General features: G+C 45.1%; 1 protein-coding gene across 1 annotated transcript in view; it reads right to left on the bottom strand.

Moving 5' to 3' along the window:
* ADAM12 (ADAM metallopeptidase domain 12) overlaps positions 1-23,655 on the bottom strand; it is a 322,246-nt gene that overhangs the window by 138,328 nt on the left and 160,263 nt on the right. Inside the window, exon 4 of the mRNA XM_006867472.1 lies at positions 6,790-6,868. Coding sequence (XP_006867534.1) covers positions 6,790-6,868 — 79 coding nt within the window. The remainder of the gene's footprint in view (positions 1-6,789; positions 6,869-23,655) is intronic.

Consider the following 23,655-nt stretch of genomic DNA (forward strand, 5'->3'; position numbering starts at 1 on the left):
ATTCCTTCTGTTTAATGCCACCAATCAAGGATAATAGTAGGGAGAAGGGAGATGGAACAAGAGCTCTTGAACCTGAAAATTGGTAGTCTTCATGCTATGAAAAATGTTAAGTAAATATAAATACCACAATCCAATGATCAGTGGAATCAAAGCAAGGACGTTTATAGGCTCCATCGGTGACAGACATGGCTTGCACTTCTGATTAAGTAGGAATGCTATCAGACCAAGTTTGTCAGCGAGTGTGCCAAACTGAAATGATTTCCAGTGCTCCTTCCCTTGGGAACTTTAGAAGTTCCCTCCTTCACACACACACGTTCAATTTGCGATATGCCAGACAGACCTTCTTGATTCACAAGTACTTGACTCATGGAATGTTCTAGATGGCCATCTTAGGCCAGCCCTCCTCTCTTTTAGCTCCTTGGTGAACATTTAAACTGAGGCCAGACAAGCCACACACCATGCCCAAGGTCCCAGAGTCAATGAAAGGTAGGTTGGTGTTGTTAGGTGTCAACGAGTCGGTACCGACTCATAGCGGCCCTATGCACAGAAGGAAACACTGCCTGATCCTGGGCCAACCTCACTATTGTTGCCACGCTCGAGTCCATCAATGCTGCCACCTGGCCAATCCATCTCGCTGGGCATCTTCCTCTTTTTCTCTGACCTTCCACCCTACCAAACATGATATCCTTCTCCAGCGACTTGTCCCTCCTGACAATATGTCCGAAGTATAAGAGGTGAAGTAGGGCAGGAGCTAAAATCCAGACATCCTCTCTCCACACCACACAACTCTGAACTTGAGTCCTCCATGTCTCTCTCCTCAAGCGGTAGAAATGTCACCTACAATTCAGACATGAGTGGGATGCTCTCCTCAAACCCAGCATGGCCTCATTCCAGTGCTGCTCCACAACCGGGCTGTGCTGGCATTTCCAGAAGCAGAGGGAGGTCTGCAGACAGGTGGGCAGGTGTGTGTGTGTGTACGTGTGTATACCTGCATGGCCGAGTTTGTGAGTGTGAAAATGTGTGTGAGCATGCATGTGTGAATTGTGTAAATGCATACATGTGTGCAGGTGTGGATATGTGTGTGTGAGTGTGACTTTATGTGGTATGTATAAATGTGTATGTGTGAATATGTGTACATGCGTGCATGAGAATGAATGTGTAGGTTGTGTAGATATGTAAGTGTGAAAGTCTCTGAGTAGATGAGTGTGAATCTGTATGTGTGTGTATGGGTGTGAGTGTGTACCCGTTGTGAATATGTGTACGTGTGAATGCGTGTATATGTGTGTTTGAACATGGGTGTACACACATGTGGATGTGTGCATGCACACACAGATGGTGAATATACGTGTGTATCAACCACTCCTTGGAAAGCCTACGCAGGATTGCTATGAGTCTGACCAGATTCAACGGCACGTATCAACAACATTCACGTGAACGTGTGTGTGTGAGTGTAAATATGCATTTGTGTATGTGAGAGTGTGAGTACATGTAAGAGTACAGATGTCTGGATGAGTGTAAGAGTACAGATGTCTGTATGAGTGTGAGTATGAATGTGTTTGAATGTGGGTGCATGTGTGCATACATGAATGTAGACGTGTGTATGCGTGTGAATATGTATGGAGTGTGAATACATGTGTAAGCATGAACATCTGTCAGTGGCTAAGCATGAATGAATATGTGTGCATCTGAATGCATGTGCAAACATGAGTGTGAATGTGTCCATGACTGTGAACAGTGTGAGTGCAGACATGCATACGTGCATGTATGACTGTGAATGTCTCAGTGGATGACTGAGTATGCTGGAATGTGGGTACGTGTGTGTGCCCATGAGTGTGAATGTATGTGTGACTGCACAGGAGCTGAATGAGTGTGTATGCATCTTTGCACGTGAGTGTGAACATGTGTGTGCTAGTGATTCTTGAGTACAGTCAGGTTCCATCTCCCACAAATGGGCTTGAGACTAAAGCGAGGTGACGCGTGCATTCCAGGGAAGAAATCGTAAGGCTAACGCTGTGTGCCCGAGACTGAGCTCCACTCCACCAGGCCTGTAGTGTGACCAGGGCTGTCCCTTCCGGTTCGATCAAGGACCTCATCTGGGGAAAGGATGACAGAGCACCGAGGCTGCAATCTGCAGCAGGAAATAGTCTCATATGCTTGGGGAGCTCCTGGCAAGCCAGGGCTGGAGACAGCATGTCTGCTAGAGCAAGCCAGAGATGGTGCGGGGGGAGGAAACTCAAGGCCTCAGTGTTTAATCTGTAAAATGGGGCTACCACTTAATGCCCTGAGTTTTAGGGATCAAATACCCATCACATGAAGAAGCAGTGCTACTGTATAGCATACAAAGATAAAGATGTTCTAATTCTACCATGTTCCTAGGAGTTCTGGTGTGATGCTATAGGATAAGCACTGGACTACAAGACTGTTGGAACTACAAGGTCGACAGTTCAAATCTATCAGCAGCTCAGAAAACCCTGTACAGAGTCACTATGAGTTAGTAGCGACTCTGCGACACTTAACAACAACAACCAAGTTCCTAAGGAGCCCTGATGGCTCAGGGCTTAAGTGCTTAAAATTCAGCACTGCTCTGGAATGTCCTTCCTGCTTTCCTCTCCGGCCTCAGACTTCCAGTGTTCCTTCTTCCATGATTGCTCTGAGCAGAGGAGGCCCCTCACCATCCTTTCAGTGCACTTAGCCCAGATTCTAATTCTACCTGACAACACTCTCCTCCCTCCCCAGTCCCATGCAAGTGCCCTGGTCTCTTTTAAGCCCCAACTGTATCTTCCCAGCTGGCCACCAAGCCTGGTGCTCAGTTAACATGTGGGCAACAGATGGGTGAATTTCCAAAGTACCAAGACCCCCTGAAAGAGCTCTAATGGTGCTGTGGGTTAGGCCTTGGGTTGCTAACTCCAAGGTCAGTGGTTCAAACCCATCAGCCGCCCTGTGGGAGAAAGGTGAGGCTGACTGCACCCATAAAGATTTACAGTTTTGGGAGCCCTGTACTGGGTGTCACTATGAGTCAGAACCAACTTGATTGCAGGGTTTTGGTTGGAAGATCACCTTAAGAGGCCCCTTCTAGCCTCTCCGACAGTTGTCTTTGGGTGCAAACAGCATCAATGTTCAGGACACTGTTTCCTATCTGCTTTATAAAAATTGGGACTATAAAACCATAATCTTCCCTTCGATGTGGCTGGCAAAGGATCAAGCCACCAAGTCTTCATTCTGTCACTCAATCAAGCCATAAATGACAAGCCTTCAATGCTGAAATGAAAACCAGACACCACTCTGCCCAAGTTCACCAGCTGACCCCAATGATGGAGATACTCAGCAAAAGACCAAATCAAACCAAAAACACTGTGGTCTCAGAGAGGCTTGGGATTTCCGTATCATCTTAAGTTTAGCTGACTCCAGGAAACAGGAGATGAGTCAGCACATCTCTGCTTTCAGCCGCTTCAGCGAACAACACAACCCAAAGGCTGAAGTCTGTGACTTGACCACAGAGACAATCTGAGGTCCTCCCTCAACAGTCCTGGGGCGGGGAGGGGTCTCCTGAAAGCAGAGGGGAGCAGCTGTACAGCGCTGGGATTTCTATCTGTGTTCAAGGCTGTTGGTCCTGATCCTTTAGGTTTTACTTGGCTGGCAGCTCACACCTCAAGGTTTCATGTGGGTGCTGTACTAAAGACAGCTGCCAGATTCAGGATAAAAAAGTCTGAATTTTTCTAATTGCAAGAATACTATGTATTTGCTGTTTCTGAAGACTTGGAGAAAATGGGTGATCGGTGACTGTTTTCTGGAAGGGGGCTTCTGGTAGCTTCCACAGGAGCCCTGGTGGTACAGTGGTTAAAGCATTAGGCTGCTAACTGAAAGGTGGAACCCACCAGACTTGGAAACACTATGGGGCGGTTCTATTGTGTCCTACAGGGTCACTATGAGTAGGCTTTGGGCAGATATTGTTTTTAATCACCTTGTGTTTGTCTGGGATTACACATTGAGCTTTTCTAGTCATACAATATTAATGATATGTTAAGTATTGTCCCTTCGGTTCTAACTCACAGTGACCCTGTATAGGGTTTCTGAGGAGCAGCTGGTGAGCTTGAACTGCCAACCTTGCAGTTCAAACCGACCTTGCAGTCCAGTGCATTATCCGGAGAGCCAAATTTGCAAGAGACGTTGATTATTTATCAAAATCCTAACCTATTCAACACCTGCATTATTCTATCTAAAATAATTTTCTTAAGATTATTAACTCTATTTACCTATCTTGTTTGCAGTCTCCCACATTTAGTCACGATTGCTGCCATTGGAATAGTTTATTTAGATATTGATGCTGTTGGTGAGTACCGTCAAGTCAGTTCTGACTCATAGTGACCCTGTATAGAGTTTCCGAGTAGCAGCTGGTGAGCTTGAACCACTGACCTACCGGTTCAAACTGACCTTGCAATCTAGAGCATTATCCTGAAGTGCCAACCCAAAACTCCTATTTAGATATATTCACAGGTAGTTATTTTGCTTACCATGACCTCTTAAATCCCCTTCTGCTCTCTCATGTTCAAGTTCCTTCGTACTAAGATATTCTTTGAAAGAATCATGGGATAATAGATTCTCTTGTCTTTATATGAAAATGTCTGTTTCTTGTAAAATCATTGTAATATGGAATTGAGGTTCACAATCTTCCCTCTACTCCCTGAAGTTTCTGTTCCACCAAATACTAAGGAGAAGTCTGTCGTCAGCATCACTGTCGTTCATTTGTACAAAACTCTCGGTTCGTCCAGGTGGCTGTTATGAAACTCTGCACACTAAACAACTAATGTAGGAGGAGCTCTGGAGGTTCGCTCGAACCTACCCTGGGCAGGGCTCGTTTTTACTCTTCCTTCCTGGGACTTGGATTTTCTTCCAGACTTGAGTCTATCTTACATCTAGGGGATTTCTCCTCACACTCTGTCTGAACATTTGTCATTTCTTAATTATAGTTTTTTCCTATTTTTGTATTCTGGAATTCTTATTAGACCCATATTGGACAGCCATAATCACTGTCTTGAAAATACTAAGGTATTTCCCCTGACATTTCCTATCATGTTTGTTCCGGGGGGTTCTAATCCCCTTGTTATTCTTGTCCACTCACAGTCCCTCACACTGTGTGCTTATTTTGATTTCGGACTCATTTGCAGCATTTTATTTTACTGTTTCTTTTTTTGTTTTTTGAGAGAGGTGATTCATGAAATCCAGATTATAGAACTATCCCTGTATTTGGAATTAGTTTCATCCTGGGGCAGAGGGGTTCCACCAATTTGGTACCTGTTTTGAGGTCAGTGTTTTGGCTAGGCATTCTATTCCCTGGTTGCCGTTGAGCCCTGCACACTGACTCTCCCAGTTCCCAACACAGACATGTGGGGTAGCTGGAGTTCCCTTCACGCTACTTGATGAGATCTTTTTTTTTTTTTCCCCAGTCTAGGCATGTATCAGTCCTTCTCTGGATCCATGGGAAGAATTGTCCTCATCTTTTCTCAGAGGAAGTGGCTCTCCTTGGGGCCCAGCTCTGTGAGATTCTCGACTGCCCACTTCCCTTGTCTCCCAACTCTGAGTTCAGCAGCCCCTCTCTCTGGATGCTGAGTTAGTCTTTGGAGACCTATGTCCCCAACTCACATGCCTACTGCTCTGGGCTTACATTTCCTTTTTGTATCTGCCTTTTGAAGACTTAGCTGATTTCCTTTCAAGCTTGACCCGGCATTACAAACATTCTTATATTCTTAAATGATTCTGATAGTTTATCCAAGACTTCTATCTGTCTTTAGGTTGTGAGAGCTGCGTCAGCTCATTCCGCCGTGTTGCGGGAAGCTGAAGGGCTCCGTTTGTAAAAGCCAAATGTCAAACACATGATAAAGAAAACGAGTGTTGGCATCCAGCACACAGAGGCAGGGCACACCACAGACAAGAAGCATGCCTTGAAGAAGCCTCACTCAAACCGGATTCTTTGAAAACCAATACCCATAGCTCTTTAAAACAAACGCCTTTCCCAGTCCTCATGGGGTAGGGTGGACAGAGAGTCCATTTTACTCTCTGAACCCTTATATTGTCCACACAGAGGATGCACAGTACAAGTACGTTAAGTGCACAGAAAGAACTAGAATGCTGCCCAAGTTACATAAAAAACTTCAAGCATGAGAAAGCCTTCACATGCACAGTATCACAGCAACATCGTAATATGGAATCACACTGACATCATGAAACCATTTCATATCAGTTAAAGGTCCGTTTCACTTTTGAGTTTCTTGAAGTTTCACTTAGCTAAGTTCAGACCAGATACACTTCTCTTCCAAGCTATTGTTGAGTTTATCTTTCTTGAAAGATACAACCATTGAGATGAAGCCACTGATCTGCCAGAGCTGCCCATTTTCACAGGAGCAGACAGCTCCGTCTTTCCCCCATGGACCAGCTGCTGGGTTTGAACCACTAGCCTTGTGGTTAGCAGCCCAGTGCTTAGCCCACTGTGCCCTGAGGATTACGTCTCTCTAAACAGATAGGATCTGCCCAGATGATCAACCCAGAGTCCTTGGAAGGGGGTTTCAAGGTCAGTCCTTTAACAGAGCTGTTGCCTGGGAGACTGTACTGTCACATGCCTGGTGTAGGCTGGGCATTCTGGAGTGATGTCATACCTAACCACTAAATGACTCATAAACTCTTCTTGGGGCCTCCGTTCAGAAGCTGGGCCTGCAGCTTTGCTCTGGGTGAGGTCACAAGACAGGACGGTGCAGTGTTCTGGACTCTACACACACACAAGGGTTGGTTACCTACCGTATAATCTCGCGTGAGGGAGACATCAGTACCATCTTGCAGATAATGGGTTTCCGTGAAGCCGCTGGCGATGAGACCTCTGCGGAAAAACCGAAACAACGCAGAATGAAACAAGCAGTATCGAGGCCAGGGTCGTAACAATCTGGTCTAACCTTCTTCCGACAGAAAACACGAGGCCCCTGATGGCAGGGGATAAGGAGGAGACCCAGGTGTACAAGATCTAGATATGTACACTTTGAACATCCCACAGGGTTCCTGGGGGACCCTGCCCACTGCCTCCTGCCATGTTCTTCTAACATATACACACCTGTCTAGAAACAGCACAGAAACATAGTTCTGAGTCAGGTAGAATTCCATGCTGGAAATGACCAGTCTCCCCAGAACAGAACTGAAGGCAAAGTCACCTGCTGGGACATTAAGTCAATCTCAAACCCCCACGTGCTTGGAGCTAGGGTTTCGGGTGGGGAGAGGCTTTCTTCTTGCACCTCTAGGCTCCGTGAATACCATCGCAGAGCTTCAAGAGAGTGCTGGTTAGATAGGAGCCCACCCCCCGCCCCCGGGACTCCTGTCCACCAGAAATCCCTCTTTTGCTGCCACTGGTTGGAGATGAGTCCCAACTCACACGGCAGAGAAGAAAAGAAGTGAGAATATGGCCAACATTACAGTGTGAGACATGCTTCCTTATAGACTCAGACTTTCTCAGACCTCTGCCAGCCAAGTGCAGAACTGGGGGTAACACCTATTTTATACGGATTTCAACCTATTTGGGGTCTACCTTTGACTGGTTTCAGTCAGCCACACTCTTAGCAGGTCTGCACACAGTAAGTGTGCCATGTGCCCAAACCAGAAATCACCGACCTGTGCTCCTGCTCACAGACCAAGGCACATGTGCCCTCCCGGCCCCACATTTTCCATGCTGCTTTGGGCTCTACAAATTACGCTCCAGAAAGCTCCCTGCCCTGTGGACTCTGGCTGTCAGATCATGGTACTGTATTTCCCCTGGGCAGAGTTTTCTCAGGACTTGCAGAAGACAGCAGCTACAACAAACATCAGGGGCAGCAGGAGTTGGGAAGGGGTGGGCAGGCAGGGCAGGTGGGAAAGACAACCGGGGTGCCAAGACGAGGACTTTGGTGGAGTAGGAAGCAATGTCATGGATGTCCATGGGCACAGGGTTCTGGTGACCTTAACAAGGGGTGCTACTCTGGAAGGGGGACAGAAAGGACTGTGGGTACAGGAGGGTATAGAAGAGAAACACATCTGTCCAGAGAGCAGTTCTACAAGAAATAAAGGCAACAACGTGTGGGCAAGAGGCCGCTGCTCTGGACAGAACGGGATTGTGAAGAGCGGTCATCACAAAGGAAGAAAAGAGGGACACAGAGGGGACAGTGGGGCAGAGCTGTAGGGGAAGGGTGCTAGAAACCAGTGAGGTGGGCAAGGAAGGAGCTGGAAGTGGTCACTGTTCTTGATGAAGGAAGAGGCTTGGCCAGTATCAAGGGCACAGTGAAAGGTGAAAACGAAACACACTGTGCCTGGAAACCCACTCCCCAACTTAACAATGACTGCAATTTTTTCTCAAGGTCTGGCTATTGTTCAACAATGAAAATCTATGACTGTTTTGAAATTTTCTTGATCTAATTACTAATTCAATGACTCGGTTCTTGACAATGTTGGAAGCTTATTACTCAGTGTTAAGGGCAGTACTTCCTGGAGAAATTGTAGAGGAAAAAGCCATCATTTAAAGGCTTCTGACCAGATGGACCAGAAAGCTCACTTAGGTGGACATCAAAGAAGAAACTCAGCTCCTGTTCCAACGATAGGGAAAACCCATCAGGCCAGCTAGGGGTGTGGCAAGATCTTTTGGTAGAAGACTGTATGAATAATTTGATGGTTTAACAGCAGGACAATTAACAGTAAGTCTTTACAATGGGATGCAAACAAAGACCAATGAATATTTTCACCTAAAAAACAAAAACAACAGCCTTACAGCTCATTGCTATCCAAATGTCCTTGAAGCTAAAGAGGAATACCGCCCCCAATCATACTGGGGCTTCAGAGAGGTCTGAAATACTAGGGTAGGTTTCCTTTCTGTGAAGGATGGGAAACAGGGGCATTGGATGACTTGCTCCTTTGTGAGATTTTCTTAAGTCTGGAAAAAATTGCCGATTTATGGCTCAGATACAGTAACACCATACCTGCGTGCAGCATTATATATTTTCAAAACATTTCATCAAAAAGAAGAGGGACAGGAGAAATGGAGGGGAAGGGAGAGAGGAGAAGGCAGGAAGGAGGAGAGGAGATGGGAGAGAAGAGAAGAGAAGAGGACAAAAAACAAACAAAAGATCTCAGTAAGACTGGTGGTCAAGTTCTAAGGTGGTGGCTGAAGCCCTGTTGAGTGAGCTTACGTCTTCATGTGCCTCACTCAATCTTCCTCGAAGAGGCTTCAATGAGGGAGGTGTGGGAAGTTAGAGAAGAGGACCTTCAAAAGTCCACTTCCAACTGTGAAGTTCACAAGCCCACGGTTCCTCAGAAATCACCTCATGAACTTGTGGCAGGTAGACCCCTACACTGAAACAGAGCGCCATCTGCAGGGAGCTCTGTCTGGGCCCTCACTAGAGACTTCTGAGTTCTTCTCAGTACCAGTGCCAGAACAGTCATCTCCCAGGGCATCGTGGAACCTCCCAGGCCCCACCTTGAGGTCAAGCTTCTCTTCTGCTTAAAACCGTTCCCAGGCTTTCCACTGCACTTGGAGTAAAATCACAGTGTCTTCTCTATGGTCCCCAAGGTTTCCAGGACCTCCCCTGCCTCTCCAGTCACATCACCCCCTTTCCCTGCAGATCACTCTGTCTGGGCCAACAGTGGCCTTCAGATAACTCTAACAGATTCCAAACCCTACCCACTTAGAGTCTGCATTTGTTATGACTTTATGCGTGGAACAGTCTCCACATGGCTTCTTCTCATCCTCCGTGAATTAGATATTATCCCAGAGGGGCTCCGCCCCCATCATCATCACCATCTGCTACCACAGAGCACCCGCATTCTGTGTGCTTACTTATATATTGTTCTTTTCCCACTGGAGTTTGCAAGTCTTAGGAGGGCTCTCAGCTGTTGCCACGTGCCTTACCCTAGTCCAGCAGTGTTGTCTGTGACTCCCTCTAGGATAAGCACTGGACCGCTAAACACCAGTCTCTGGGGTGGGTTTGAGCTGCCAACCTTGTGTTTAGCATACAAACCTATACAGACCCTATAGATAGGGTTGCCATGAGTCAGAACGCATTCAACAGCACTTAACAACAGCAACAATGCTTGCTGGGCACCGATTCCGGGTCAAGCACTTGTGTAAGCCCTTCAGATGTAACACATACAGTATCTAGCCCTATGGGTTATATACTGTTTTTACAAGTTATGGAGGTGTGTATATCTCTCCATTTCAACATATTTTACATGCACACTTCAGTGACATTGTGTTCATCATGTTGTGCAACCATCCCATAATCCAGTTTCAAAATTTTCTATCACCCTTAACAGAAACTTCGTGCCCATCCCCCACAATGACTCCCTCTTTTCCTCAGCTCTTCCACCCCCGGTAACCACTAACAGACTTTGGCCCCACCCACTTGCCTACTGTAAATAGGTTCACAAGATACTGATCTTTTTGTGTCCAACTTATTTCTTGCAGCATCGTGTTCTCAAGGTCTAGCCATCTTGTAACATGTCAGTAAGATACTGTTTCCAGCCCCAGTTTAAACAAGGAAACAGAGACACAGGGAGACAGTGTGACGTGCCCAAATCACACCACACCTATGTGGCCTAGTTTTGTGCTTGCACATTCTGCTGCTGGAGCGGTGCTGAGTGTGGGGTAAGTCTGCGTGTAAGTGGGACATGAAGGGATGGATGGATGGATGGATGGATGCATTTGAAGAGAATGCTGCAGGTACATTTCTTTTTGTGTACGATTCTTCCTCTTAGTCCCAGAGCATCATCCGTTCTCCATCTTTCTCAGGTGCCAACATCTACAACGGAAGGGAAGTGTTCCGCTGATGCTTTCAAAGATGTGTACAAGTGTGAGGGGCTGACAGAAAACAAAGAGGTGACTTAAAAGGTGTCAGTAATGGATCCGTTTCCTTTAGCTATCCCCAAAGATGATGTCACAACAGAACCAACAGAAATAAAAAGGAGAGTAACAGAGTACTATGAAAAACTGAATGCCAACAAATTAAAAATGTAGAAGATATGGACAAATTCCTAGAAATACACGACCTACCTAAACACACAGACTGAAGTAGAAAACTTGAACGGGTCTGTAACAAGAGGAGAAATTGATCAAGTCATTAAAAACAAACAAACAAACAAAAAAACAACTTAAAAGTCCAGGCCCAGATGGATTTACTGGTGAATTCCACCAAACATTCAAAGAAGTTGTTGTTAAGTGCTGTCAAGTTGGTTTCACTAGCAGGTTTTCAGAAGCAGCTCACCACGCCTTCCTTCACCTGGAAGCTCCAAGGTAACCTGACCAGCATCAGGAGCAGCACACCAGCTTCCACTGACAAATAGGTACACACTGGGTCTGGCAAATTGGATAGGGATTTGACTTGGGTATCCCACAAGGAAGGCCAGTGTTCTACCACTGCACCCTCAGGATGCGCAACATTAAAGAGGTCAAAGGGGTTGGGTTGTAAAGATTGAGGAAGGAGAGCTACTGCTACTGTGATGGGCAAGGCTTGGGGTAGATCCTCCAGGTTGCCGGACGCAATGATGTAACCAAGACAATGACCTGAGAGGTAAGAGCTCTGGAGCACAAGGTCACCTTAACATCCATGTTCATCAAGACTGTGAGAGGAGGAGGAGAGCAGACGGGGGCATAAAAGTCAAAATTAGGACCAGGTCAAGACATGAGTTTTTTGCGGGTGAATCAAGAACTGCTTAGGATGTTAAATTCTTCAGGATTTGCTATATAATGGGGACATCAACTGAGATGAGTACTCCATAAAGAAGGGAGATGTGATAGTGAGTCCACCCTGGACCGCTGAGTGTGACCCACATGGAGATATTCTCGTGGCCCCATCCAGTAAACACTGACTCTAGGAGCCTAAGGTCGGGGTGCCTCGGATTGAAACACAGCACAAACCTTAGGCAGAACGTTGTTTTTTCCAGTAGACTATTATTTTCTTTTTCAAAGTCTTCAGGTATCCATGGCTAAAAATCACTCAGACATTTGTATAAAAAGATTATGATTTAGCTGAAGGTTCTTTTTAGAAAGTTTCTTGAATTTCTGATATGATTTGAGTATTGAAAGAAAACAATGGCTCACTCAATTGTGTTGTTTTATTTTTTCAGATCAATACTGAAATTATCCTAGCCTAAAGGTGTGTACTAGGGTTGTATTCTTTCACATACTTTTGCAATCTGTATGTTAAGCAAATAATCTGAGAAACTGGATTATACAAAGAAGAACATAGCATAAGGATTGGAGGAAGACTCATTAACAACCTGTGATATGAAGATGATACAACCTTGCTTCTTGAAAACCAAGAGGATTTAAAATACTTAGTGATGAAGATCAAAGACCATAGTCTTCAGTATGGGTTGCACCTCTCACAAAGGTGCTCACCACTAGACCAATAAATAACATCATAATAAATGGAGAAAAGATTGAAGTTGTCAAAGACTTCATTTTGCTTGGACCCACAATCAACACTCATGGAAGCAGCAGTCAAGAAATCAAATGGCATTTTACATTAGGCAAATGTGCTGCACAAGACCTCTTTAAAGTGTTCAAGAACAAAGATCTCAATCTGAGAGACTAAGGTGTGCCTGACACAAGCCTTAGTATTTCAATAGGCTCATACACATGGGACAGTTGGACAATGAGTAAGGCAGACCAGAACAGAACTGATGCATTTGAGTTATGGTTCTGGAAAAGAATATTTAAAGCACCATGGACTGCCAGAAGCCCATGCAGGTCTGTGTTGGAAGAAGTACAGCCAGAATGCTCATCAGAAGCCAAGATGGTGAGGATTCATCTCTCATACTTCAGACATCCTTCTTGATAAAGTAAAGGGTCAGTGACAAAGAGGAAGACCCCCCAATAAGATGGATTGGCACAGTGTCAATAGCAAGGGGCTCAAGAGTAACAATTGTACAGGACTGGGCAGTATTTCTGTCTTGCACAGGTTTGCTGTAAGTTGGAACTGACTTGACGGCACCTAACAACAATCTGTTTTGGAAGAAGTGCAGCCAGAGTGCTCCTTGGAGGTCAGGATGGCTAAGCTTCGTCTCTCCTACTTTGGACATATTGTCCGGAGGAAACAATCGTTGGAGAACGATGTTATGCTGGGTAAGGTGGAGGGTCAGAGAAAAAGAGGAAGACCCCCAACGAGATGGATCAGCCAGGTGGCATCATTGATGGACTCCAGTGTGGCAGCGGTAGTGAGGTTGGCCCAGGATTGGACATTGTTTCCTTCTGCTGTGCATGGGGTCGCTATGAGTCGGTTCCGACTCGATGGCACCTGACAACAACGACAACAACAACAACAACACAATTTACCATTATATAATTTAGTATGGAGCCCGGGTATTGCAATAAGGAAACACAAAAAAAATCAGGAAGTACAAGGGAAACACTGACCCATTTGTACTTCTGGGAGCTCCTTTTCCTCCCCCTCATCCCTGAAATGAATGCATTTCTCTCCTGAGTTCTGCCCGGATTCTTGGGCTTGCCTCTCCCCTTCTTCATTTTTTTTCATCTTTCCTTCACTGTCTCCCACATTGGGTTCAGCTAAAGGGCAGGAAGTGACACCCTGAATTTAGCACACAATGCTTAGCACCCAATCCAAACTCAGTGATTCTGTCTCAGACACCCTGAGAGTTTCCTTGGCTGTAAACCTTTACTCAGGAGACACAGTCATCCTTTGCCCGTATAGAGGCTGAGTGGGTTTGAACCACTGACCTGGCAGTTAGCAGCCCAGTGCCTAACCCACTGTGCCACTAGGCTAGTACCCAGTAGCCTTAAGAAATTAATGATTTAGATAATTTGGATGAGTGATTTAAATAATTCATAATGTGGTTATAGCCAATTTGTGCAGGATGTGTCCAAACTAACTGGATCGATTGAAAATCAAAGAAATAGGGTTCAAAATGGCTGTCGTGGATCATGAGAGGGCACAGAACAGGGGACAGTCACATTTATTTTCTCATTAGTTCAAGAATTGCAACACTGCCAGGTCATCAAAACCAGCCTTGACGGCTTGTCAATTTCAGAACAGCTAGGATAAAGGAAACTGGAAAACAAATGTCAAGAGATTGGCATCAATTACTTAGACTACGAAAAGCTCACTATTGGCTTGCCAACCCTTTCCTATTATTTCTTTCAAGGAGGTAAGACTGGCTTGGAGCTTTAATTATATTTTATGCAACATACTCACACAAAAGTGTCATAAGACAGCCCTTGTTTGACAATTAGCTCCACAAGGCTCTATGGCCACTCTTTGTAATTACATCACATAGGCACCAGGGACAGCTCCCTCCTAGTAGACCAATTTTGTATTCCTAACCCAATTTTCTGCTGAAGATTTTCTTTACCACAAGTTATCACTTTACAAATAGCAAAATCATTCAGCTATAAATTGGAGTAATGGTTTTCTTTTACGAAAACTTGGAAATATAGCTAGGGATACTTTCATAAACCCGTTACCATCCTGTCAACCCCCCCCCCCCACACACACACTCTTAGCACCCCTACACGACAGAGAACTGCTCCATAGGGGTTCCAAGCTTGTCCTCTTGATAGAAGCAGGTCTCCAGGTCTTTACTCAGCAGAGATGCTGGATGGACTGGGATTGCTGACTTCTGAGTGCTTATCCTTGGTGCCACCAGGGATCGATTGCCAATTGTCTGGAGTTTAAACAAAGTATAACACACAGAACACACCAAAAACTATAAATGACGATCAGAATTTTCTTGCTTACTAAAAACAAGTGCCTTTTACCACCACCACCAACAAAAACTCCTATATTTCAACCAGCACAAAGAGAAAGCAAAGAGATTGAGAAGAAAGCCCCTAAACACCCAGACTGCACTCTATATATTCTGGTTTCCAGCAAAGATTCTAGACTGACTGGAATCACAGAGCCGTCAGCATTGGGACTGTTAGTTCCTTGTGGATACGTTCCCAAGGGATCAGACAATTGAATGATTCTCGGTAACACCAGGCATGGAGGCCTGAAATATGAAGACAAAGTAACCTGGTGCTTCGCAGGTCTAGATGTTGCTTGGACTTAATTCCGAACGTGATGCTTATAAGTATTTATGCTTCTTGGTTTTGTGAAAATGAGCATCAGCATCACCTGGTAAATGCCTCCTGTTTTGAATTCCAGGTGTTGGGAAGGCAAACCCACAACCACTACCCTCACCACCTGCCTTGTCATTATCAATAGGATCCTCTATCTTTTGTCTTCCTCTGTCGCTATGAGTCAGAACGTACTCCACGGCACATTACAACAACAACAACAACAACACAATGCATTGGGTCCTCCACCACCTGCTTTTGAAACACTTTTTCTTTCTTTCAAAGAAGGTTTAATTTTCTTGTTGTTGAGAATATACACAGCAAAACATTCACCAACTCAACAGTTTCTAGATTACAATTTCAGTACCGCTGATTCCATTCTTCACGTTGTACAACCATGGTTGTCCCCTTTTTCTGAGTTGTTCCTCTCTCAGGAATAGGAACTTTTTGCTCTCTGACATTCCTATCAAATCTTTCGAGTTGCTGTTGTCTCTTTGATGTCATATAACTAGGTCGTAAAAGAGTGTAATTAATGCTTAGGATAAACATTCTTTACAAGTTCACCAAAACTATCGTTTCATTTTAAAACGACTTAGGACATATTAAGAGTCCTGGTGTGACGCTGTAGAATAAGCACTGGACTGCTAAGTTCAAGGTTGGTGGTTCAAACCCATCAGGCTCTCCTCGGAAACCTTACACAGGGTTGCTAAGGGTAGGAACCAACTTTATAGCACTCAACAATAACAACAGGACATATTTTTGGTTTTAGATTGAAACAAGATCTCAAGGCAACTGTTAGGGTTTCATCCGAGCTCCGTGGCTCCAGAGAGTAAGTGCACTGTCTTACTTCATCTTGGCAGAGATCCTGGGGGTGGGTGGTGGGGTGGGAGCTGCTACTATCTCCCTGATACCAAGTGGAAACATTCAGAAAGGTTAAGTGACTTGCCCAAAGTCACACAGCTGAGTCCTTGAATGCTGACCTTGACTCTATTTGGCTCCAAGTTTGCCTCTTCCTAAGAACTGGTTCACATGGCCAGGCCAGAAACATCCTGAAGCTCTGAAAAGCAAGGCAGGATCTTGAAGTCACTGACTGCTGTTAGGACAGAAATAGCACAGACAGAGGGCTGTGCTCTCAGTTTAGAAGGTTGAAGTTGTAACTTACAGCACAAGCAATGAGGATAAAGCTTTCTCTTGGTATTGGCTCACAGTTTAGAAGCAGGACCTCATCAGTTTAGAAGCAGGACCTCAGTCTTCTTTCGGCATCTCTTCGAGATCTCCATGTGTTATGTCATCAACCTAGGAGGTTTGGTGCAGGGACATGAGCTCCTGGCTCTTCTTTAGGGGGTGGTAGCAGGTCCCTCCAAGGTGACTAGATGAAAGGCTTGTCCTATCAGATCCCATCATGGGGACCCTCCCAGGACTGCCAAATGACTGTAAATTCTGGCCCTGTCAGGGTGACACAGATTTGAGGGGGACACAATTCAACCTATGACAGGGAGCAAAATAGATTCCATATTTTTCTGAAATCCTGTTTATCACAACGCTGGAACAAATGCTTTAAAAATGGGACGTAGGATATTTCTCTTATCCCCCGATTCAACTGAGTGTCAACACTGGGATGAGTTTTTGGCTTTAATTTCAGCATTTGGGGATCTAAACAATTTTGAACTGCACGTCTGTAAGGGCAACGAAGCACTGGTATTCCACTGTTTTCTGTCAGTCTCCATTTGCTCAAACACTCAGAATGATCAAACAATGTGCATTTTCTTTTTCCTGGAATAAAAAAATATCTTTCTCCAGCTCTTTCTCATTTAGCTTCACAAACTCCAATAAATAAAACTGTTGATACAGCATTTTGGAAGCTGTGGGGGACAATTAAAGTTTCCTGCAAAATAATTTCTTAATACACTGCTTCCATTATAACTTACAAACATGTAGAATTTTTATTAAATCTCATTTCACTTACATTGCAGTATGGTGTAATGACTGTCACTTGGGACTATTCTGAGACCACCACCCATTCAAGAAATGGACAGAGTACAGATGCCCCTTTGGTAGCTGTAGTGTTCATCTGCCAACTACAATTCCCAGGAGAAACAAACGTAACAAACAGGTGGCAATGAAGACCTTCCCACCCTTGCAGCATCCGAGCTATCACGCTAAACGGACCTTAGAGCATTAAGGCTCCTGGGTGATGAGGTAGTCTCCACCATGACCTAAAGTCCATGGTTCCAAGTCACCCAGATGTGTTTCGAAAGCAGTCCAGACAAATCAGCATCCACGAGGTCCTAGAGCCATTGGAAACCCAATGGGGGCGTGATCCTACTCTGCAAACCTGGGGTCTCCCTGTGTCAGAAGTGATTGACAGCAATCACTTTGGGTTATTTCTCCTCATTTTAATGGTTGTCTGACAATCTTCTGAATGTAAGCTCTTGAATGGAACCATGTTCCAGCTGGGTCCTGACATGATTTAGCAGTCTTCACGGTGTGGGATTTATCAAGTTTAAGGAACACGATTTTAAGAAAACTAACATGGGGACACGAGCTGAAAACCATTATCCCTCAGCCCAGGTAGATACTGTCTACACTGCTTTTCTCAGAAGGAATCTTAAGGACAGAATTCCTATATCAGCCATGCTGCCTTCTTCAAATGTTCCTACCAATAGCGGCACATCGTTGTTTCGCTCAACAAATTTCCCCTCCCCCACCTTAAAAGAAAAAAAAATAAAATAAAAAAATCAAAAGCTGGTTCTAACAGCTGCGGGAGCAGCATCTGTAGCCAACATCTGCCTAAGCTTTACTGAGTAAATGTACTGGGTGAATACTGTACTCAGCTACAAATCAACCCCAGTACGGACAGAGGGGCCCTGGTGGTGCAGAGAGTTAAGGGTTGGGCTGCTCATGGAAAGGCTGGTGGTTCAAACCCACCAACCACCCTGTGGGAGAAAGATGTGTTAAAGACTGTTGTGTACCGTCAACTTGGTTCTGACTCATAGCGACCCTGTATAGGCTTTCCAAAGAGAAACTGGCGGGTTAGAACCTCCAACCTTGCAGTCCAATGCTTATTCTAACAGCACCACACCAGGATGTCATAAAGATTATAGTCTAGAAACCCTAGGGAGCAATTCTATTATGTTTGTCCTGTGGAATCACGAAGAGTTAAAACGGACTCAACAGCAGTGTCTCCCCACCACCTCCCATTAGTCAGATGCCTGTTTTCAGACAAGAGACATAAATGCACAGAGCCTAAGTAACATGGGTCCACAGTTGGTATACCATGTAAGTAGTTCATTTTCAGATCTCAAGCTCTTCCTGATATGCCGAAACGTCTTCTATGTTCTCTTCCTCTTACATTTGCCGTTTCTGCCCATCTCTCTGCCTTTAAGTTTTTATGTGAATTGACTGAGAGTTTACATGGGAGAACATCAGCTTTACATTCATCCTATTGTATTCAGTTTCATTGCAATGATTACAATCTCCTCCATGCATCATCCTTCAACAGCATTTGCTTTCATTCCCTCCGTTGTTGTTGTTTTTTATGTACTCCAAAGTACTCAGGAATACATAACAGTTCAAAAAACCAAAGGCTACACACTGTAAGCCTGCCCCCTGGCTACCAGCACACTGCCTGTCTCCCTCCCTTAATCCAGAATCTAGAGTCCCCAGCCACTCCATCTCTCCATGCAATCGTCTCTGCTTCAATCTCTGGCATCACTGCTTCTCTGGATAGGGTCCCCACACTCTGCTCTGCTCCCTTGATGGTCCCAGGGACCTCAGCTCCTGGACTGCAAAGTCAATCACTCCCCTCCGTTTGTTACAAAACTTTCACCTTTACATTTGGAACACTCACAGTCAGTCCTGATAGCAATTATTCACTAGTGAACTAGTAGAGTCTTATCCCCATCTCCTTTGATCAGCCCCATCCACACAGATTGGAAATCTACCACTCAGTAGAGATTCTGCCTTTCCCAATCTCTCTTTAAACAGAAACTTGTTGTTGTTGTCAGGTGCCATCGAGTCGGACCCCATGCACAGCAGAACGAAACAATATCCGATCCTGGGCCAACCTCACTACTGCCGCCAGTAATATATGATAGTATAAACAGAAACTAGGAATGACCAAACCTTAGAAAAGGGCATCATTTTTGGTAACGAAGAGCATTAGAGAAAATAAGAGCATCCTTTATAAGATAGACTAGCAAAAGAGCCTCAACAGTGGACTCAGACTTTCCAAAGATCCTGGAGATAGCACAGGACAGAAAGCCATTGTGGGACTAAACCAACACCATGGTAACCAACAACACTAACAGTCTTACACACAACCCTGCGCCATCTTCACAGGTGTTAAGTTTGAGTACATTGCTGCTTCCCTGGGTCAATCCAGCTCATTGGGAGATTTCCTATTTTTGCTGACCCTCCACTTTGCTAAGCATGATGGCCTCCCTCCAGGGACTGGTCCTTCCTGATAACATGTCCAAAGTATGAGAGATGAAGTCTCTCCATCCTGGCTTCACTGTGGTTGTGCTTCTCCCAACACAGATTTCTTTGTACATTGGACAGTCCATGGTACTTTCAATATTCTTCTCCAACACCATAATTCAAATACATCGATTCTTCTTACAATCTTCCTTATTTATTGTCCAACTTTCACATACATATGAGGTGACTGAAAATACAACATATGGAATATAGCATTTTCCCTCTTTGAAAACAATGATTAAGAAAAACATGGAATTTGGTTTGGATGAGAGTGCCTATATGCCAGTTATTGTCATGGGTTCCAAACTGAAGGGAGCAATTAGAAGATGCATGGATCAGGGTGCTGGTGACCTCTAGACTGAAGACAAAATCACCCAAGTTCAGTCACTTTACGTGCACAGGCAGACCTTGAAGATACTGTGGGTCTAGTTCTAGACTACTGCAATAAATCTAACATCACAATCAAGTGAGTTCCCCAAACCTTTCTGGTTTCCCAATGCATAGAAAGGTGATATTTACATTAGACTGTAGTCTATGAAATGTACAATAGCATGATGGGGAAAATGGAAATCTTGTGAGAATGCCTATCATGTGACATGGAGACACACAGAGTGAGCACATGATGTTAGGAACATGGCTGCCACAGACTTGCTTGGTTGAGGGTTTCCACAAACCTCCAATTGGCCAGAAATGCAGTAGCTGCCAAGTGCAAACACTAAAGTGCGGTGAAGGGAGATATCCGTGTATCTGTACAGGAAAGGTGGAGACAGGGGTAGGAAACACTCAGCAGTGCAAAGGAAGACTCATTCATTCATGCTAGAGATTATCTAGAAATAATCCAATAGGCTGGACTCTAGAAGTCAAGTCAACCTTTATTTTCTGTCAGCCCTTGACTGAATAACCCAAAACCCCATTGTCAGTGGGTAGATCCCAACTCACAGCAACACTGTAGGACAAAGGAGAAACCGCCTGTAGGGTCCAAGGCTGGCATGTTTGGGGAAGCAGACTGCGCCATCTATCACTTGAGGAATAGCTGCACCAACCTTTTGGTTAACAGTTGAGTGCTTATTCACTGTGCCACCTGGACTCTTCTGCTCTGCATAGTAGGTAGTTTTTGTCAGCAACCATAAGGTCTACATTGTGCCTGGCCAGGTGACAATAATCAGTTCTTTAGATCTTTTCCATGACACCTTGGCACATGTATTCTGGCCATTTGATGGGCGTAGAAGTGGAGGCATAGGGCTGTTGGGAAATTTGTCCAAGGTCACAGAGTTAGTAAATGGCAATGGACCAAGGCATTAGATGCAAACATCCATCCAGTCACTAGCCATCACTTACACATGGACTAATACGCCTTCTCCTCTTGTCCGTGTCCATTATCTTACGGAATGCATTTAACTGAATGAATTCAGTGCACAAAGGGATTCAAGTTGAGGGAAATGCTCCTCCAGTGGGACTAAGTGCTGCAAGGTCAGAGTTGGGTCCTCCTTACTCCTTTTTGAAGCTCCAATCTTGAGACCAGCTCCCAAAAGACTTCTAAAGTCTGTGAATGCTTCTTGTTCTTGTTAAGTGTCATTGAGTCAGTGCCAACTCGTAATGAACCAGAGTATAGGGTTCCTAACAGTCCAGTGCTTATCCTACAGTGCCACACCAGATGTCCTCCACTTCGTTCCAACTCATTGCGCCATCCCCACAATCGGAGCAGCCACTGTGTCAACCCAACTCATGGAGGGTCTGCCTCTTTTTCACTGACCCTCAACTGCCCTTCTCCTGGGACTGGTCCCTCCTGATAACATGTCCAAAGTATGTGACTGTGCTTCTTCCAAGGCAGATTTGCTCATTCTTCTGGAAGTCTCTGGTATCTTCAATAGTCTTCACCAACACCAAAACTGAAATGCATCCATTCTTTTTCTACTTGAGCTGACAGTGTTGCCAAGTAGTAAAGATTCTGAGAAGACAACAAATCTACTCCCCAGAAACATCTTAGGCAGCAGTGTGGTAACTGTAGTTGAGTGCCAATCCAATGCCACCACTTTCTTCTTCTGTGACACTGGGCATAAGGCTAGATGTTGTCGTACCGAGTTTTCTCATCAGAAATGGGAGTAATGATGGGAAGCACAAGTGGTAAAGTGCCCAACTATCAGCCACAAGGTTGGCAGTTTGAGTCCACTCAGATGCATCTTGTAAGACAGATGATCTGCTTCTGAATGGTCTCAGCCTCGGAAGCCCAGTGGGACAGTTCTACTTGGCACTCACAGGGTTACCAGGAGTCAGAACTGACTCCATAGAAAGGGTCTTGGTTATCCAGTACTTCTGTGAAAGAAATCCCCAAAGTAGGTAGATTGAATGAATGGAAATGGATTTTCTCACAGTTAAGAGGCTACAAGTTGGAATGCAGGGTGCTGGCCCTAGGGGAAGGCTATCTCTCTTGGTTGAGTTTGGAGAAGTCCATTCTCTTCTGGGCTCCAGCTCCTAGGTGACTGTCACTTGGTGTTGTACCTTCGATCTTCTCCCATCTTTTTTCAATTCTGTTCCTAATCTGCTCTTTCATATTTCAAAAAGAAACTGACTTAATAGACAACTTACACTGGCATGACCTCATTGAATAACAATGAGAGCCCTACTCCCAAATAGGACTGCAGCCACAGGAGGCCTGGATAAGTACTGAATTGCTAACTCAAAGGTTGCCGGTTCAAACCCACCAGCCGCTCTTTGGAAACCCTACACAGAGTTTCCGTGAGTCCGAATTGAGTCAATGACACTTAGCAATGACAACATACCCATGGCTGTAAGCTGTTCATTCGACTCAGATTCACCCTGTGGGTGAGCAGAGATGGCCCACGGCGTTTCCAAGGTTGAAATCTTTAAGGAAGCATATTGCCACATCTTTCTCCTGTGGTATTGCTTCTGGGTTCAAATCTCTGACCTTCTGGTTACCAGTGGAGTGTTGAGCCACTGCACCACCAGGCCTCATAAAAGCAACAAAAACACACAACAAAAGATACTTTGCCCTTTAACAGTGCCACCACTTTGAACATATTTGGCCTCTATTTAAATACTGTGGAGCACACAAAGGCCCATATACATAAAAGCAGACAGACAGACAGACAGATAGCTTCAGTAGGCATCTTCTTGATTTCAAACATTCAAATGTTTAAAATGCAATTACACAGACACATGAAACTGAAACACCCTTGGGTCCTTGGGAAAAAAGTTGAACTCTTAAGAATCAAATGCCCCTGATGTTCACATTCCTTTCTGATCCCAGTTGATACTTGAGAGTCTGCTGGTTTACCCAAGCATCTTCTGCCCTGCTAAGCCAAGCGCAGCAAGATCTCAGGGCCGATGGCCTGCTAAGCTGTTCCACAGAAAGCTGGATGCTACACAGCCTGCTTTCCTCACCCCCTCCCGGGAGAGCATGATAAAGAACTTTGAGGAATTGGTGCTCTGAGGCAAACGGGTGGATTTTCTTGGCCTGGGTGGAAGCAGGCCAGCCAGCTCCCCAACAGACTTGCAGGCTGGACAGCTGGGCTCTCTTAAACGTTGACCTCCTTTGAACCAAGCTCATCGAATGTGGGTTAGATCAGTGTTGTTCCTTTCTGGTTGCTCAGAGCCAGTTATGCTCTGCAAATTTCCACGCCATTAGTGCCAAGAGATAGATGCCATATGTGACCCAGGGCAGAGAAAAAGACCCTAACTTTCTCAAAATTTCTAAATTGGCCCACTAACCTGTGAAGCACTCGTCTTTTGGAATGGATGGCTTCTTCCTTTTTTTAAGGAGGAGCCATGACCAATGAATACACTAACTCTTCTCAGTGAGGACCCCCTGCCTCTGCTTGTTAATTATCAGAGAGATGCAGGAAAAGCCACAGAATCTGCCCGCATGGAGCGGTCGGTGCCTATGAAAGATCCCTTACAGGGAGCAAGTGAGCACATGACCAAATACGCAACATCTTCTGTCATTAAACCTACTACTGTGGAATCCATGCTAACCCACAGTGACCATACAGGACAGGGAGTCCATGCTGACCCACAGTGACCGTATAGGACAGGGAGTCCATGCTGACCCACAGTGACCGTATAGGACAGGGAGTCCATGCTGA

The sequence above is a fragment of the Chrysochloris asiatica genome, unplaced genomic scaffold (assembly GCF_000296735.1).
Source record: "Chrysochloris asiatica unplaced genomic scaffold, ChrAsi1.0 scaffold00105, whole genome shotgun sequence".
NCBI classification, from domain to species: Eukaryota; Metazoa; Chordata; class Mammalia; order Afrosoricida; family Chrysochloridae; genus Chrysochloris; species Chrysochloris asiatica.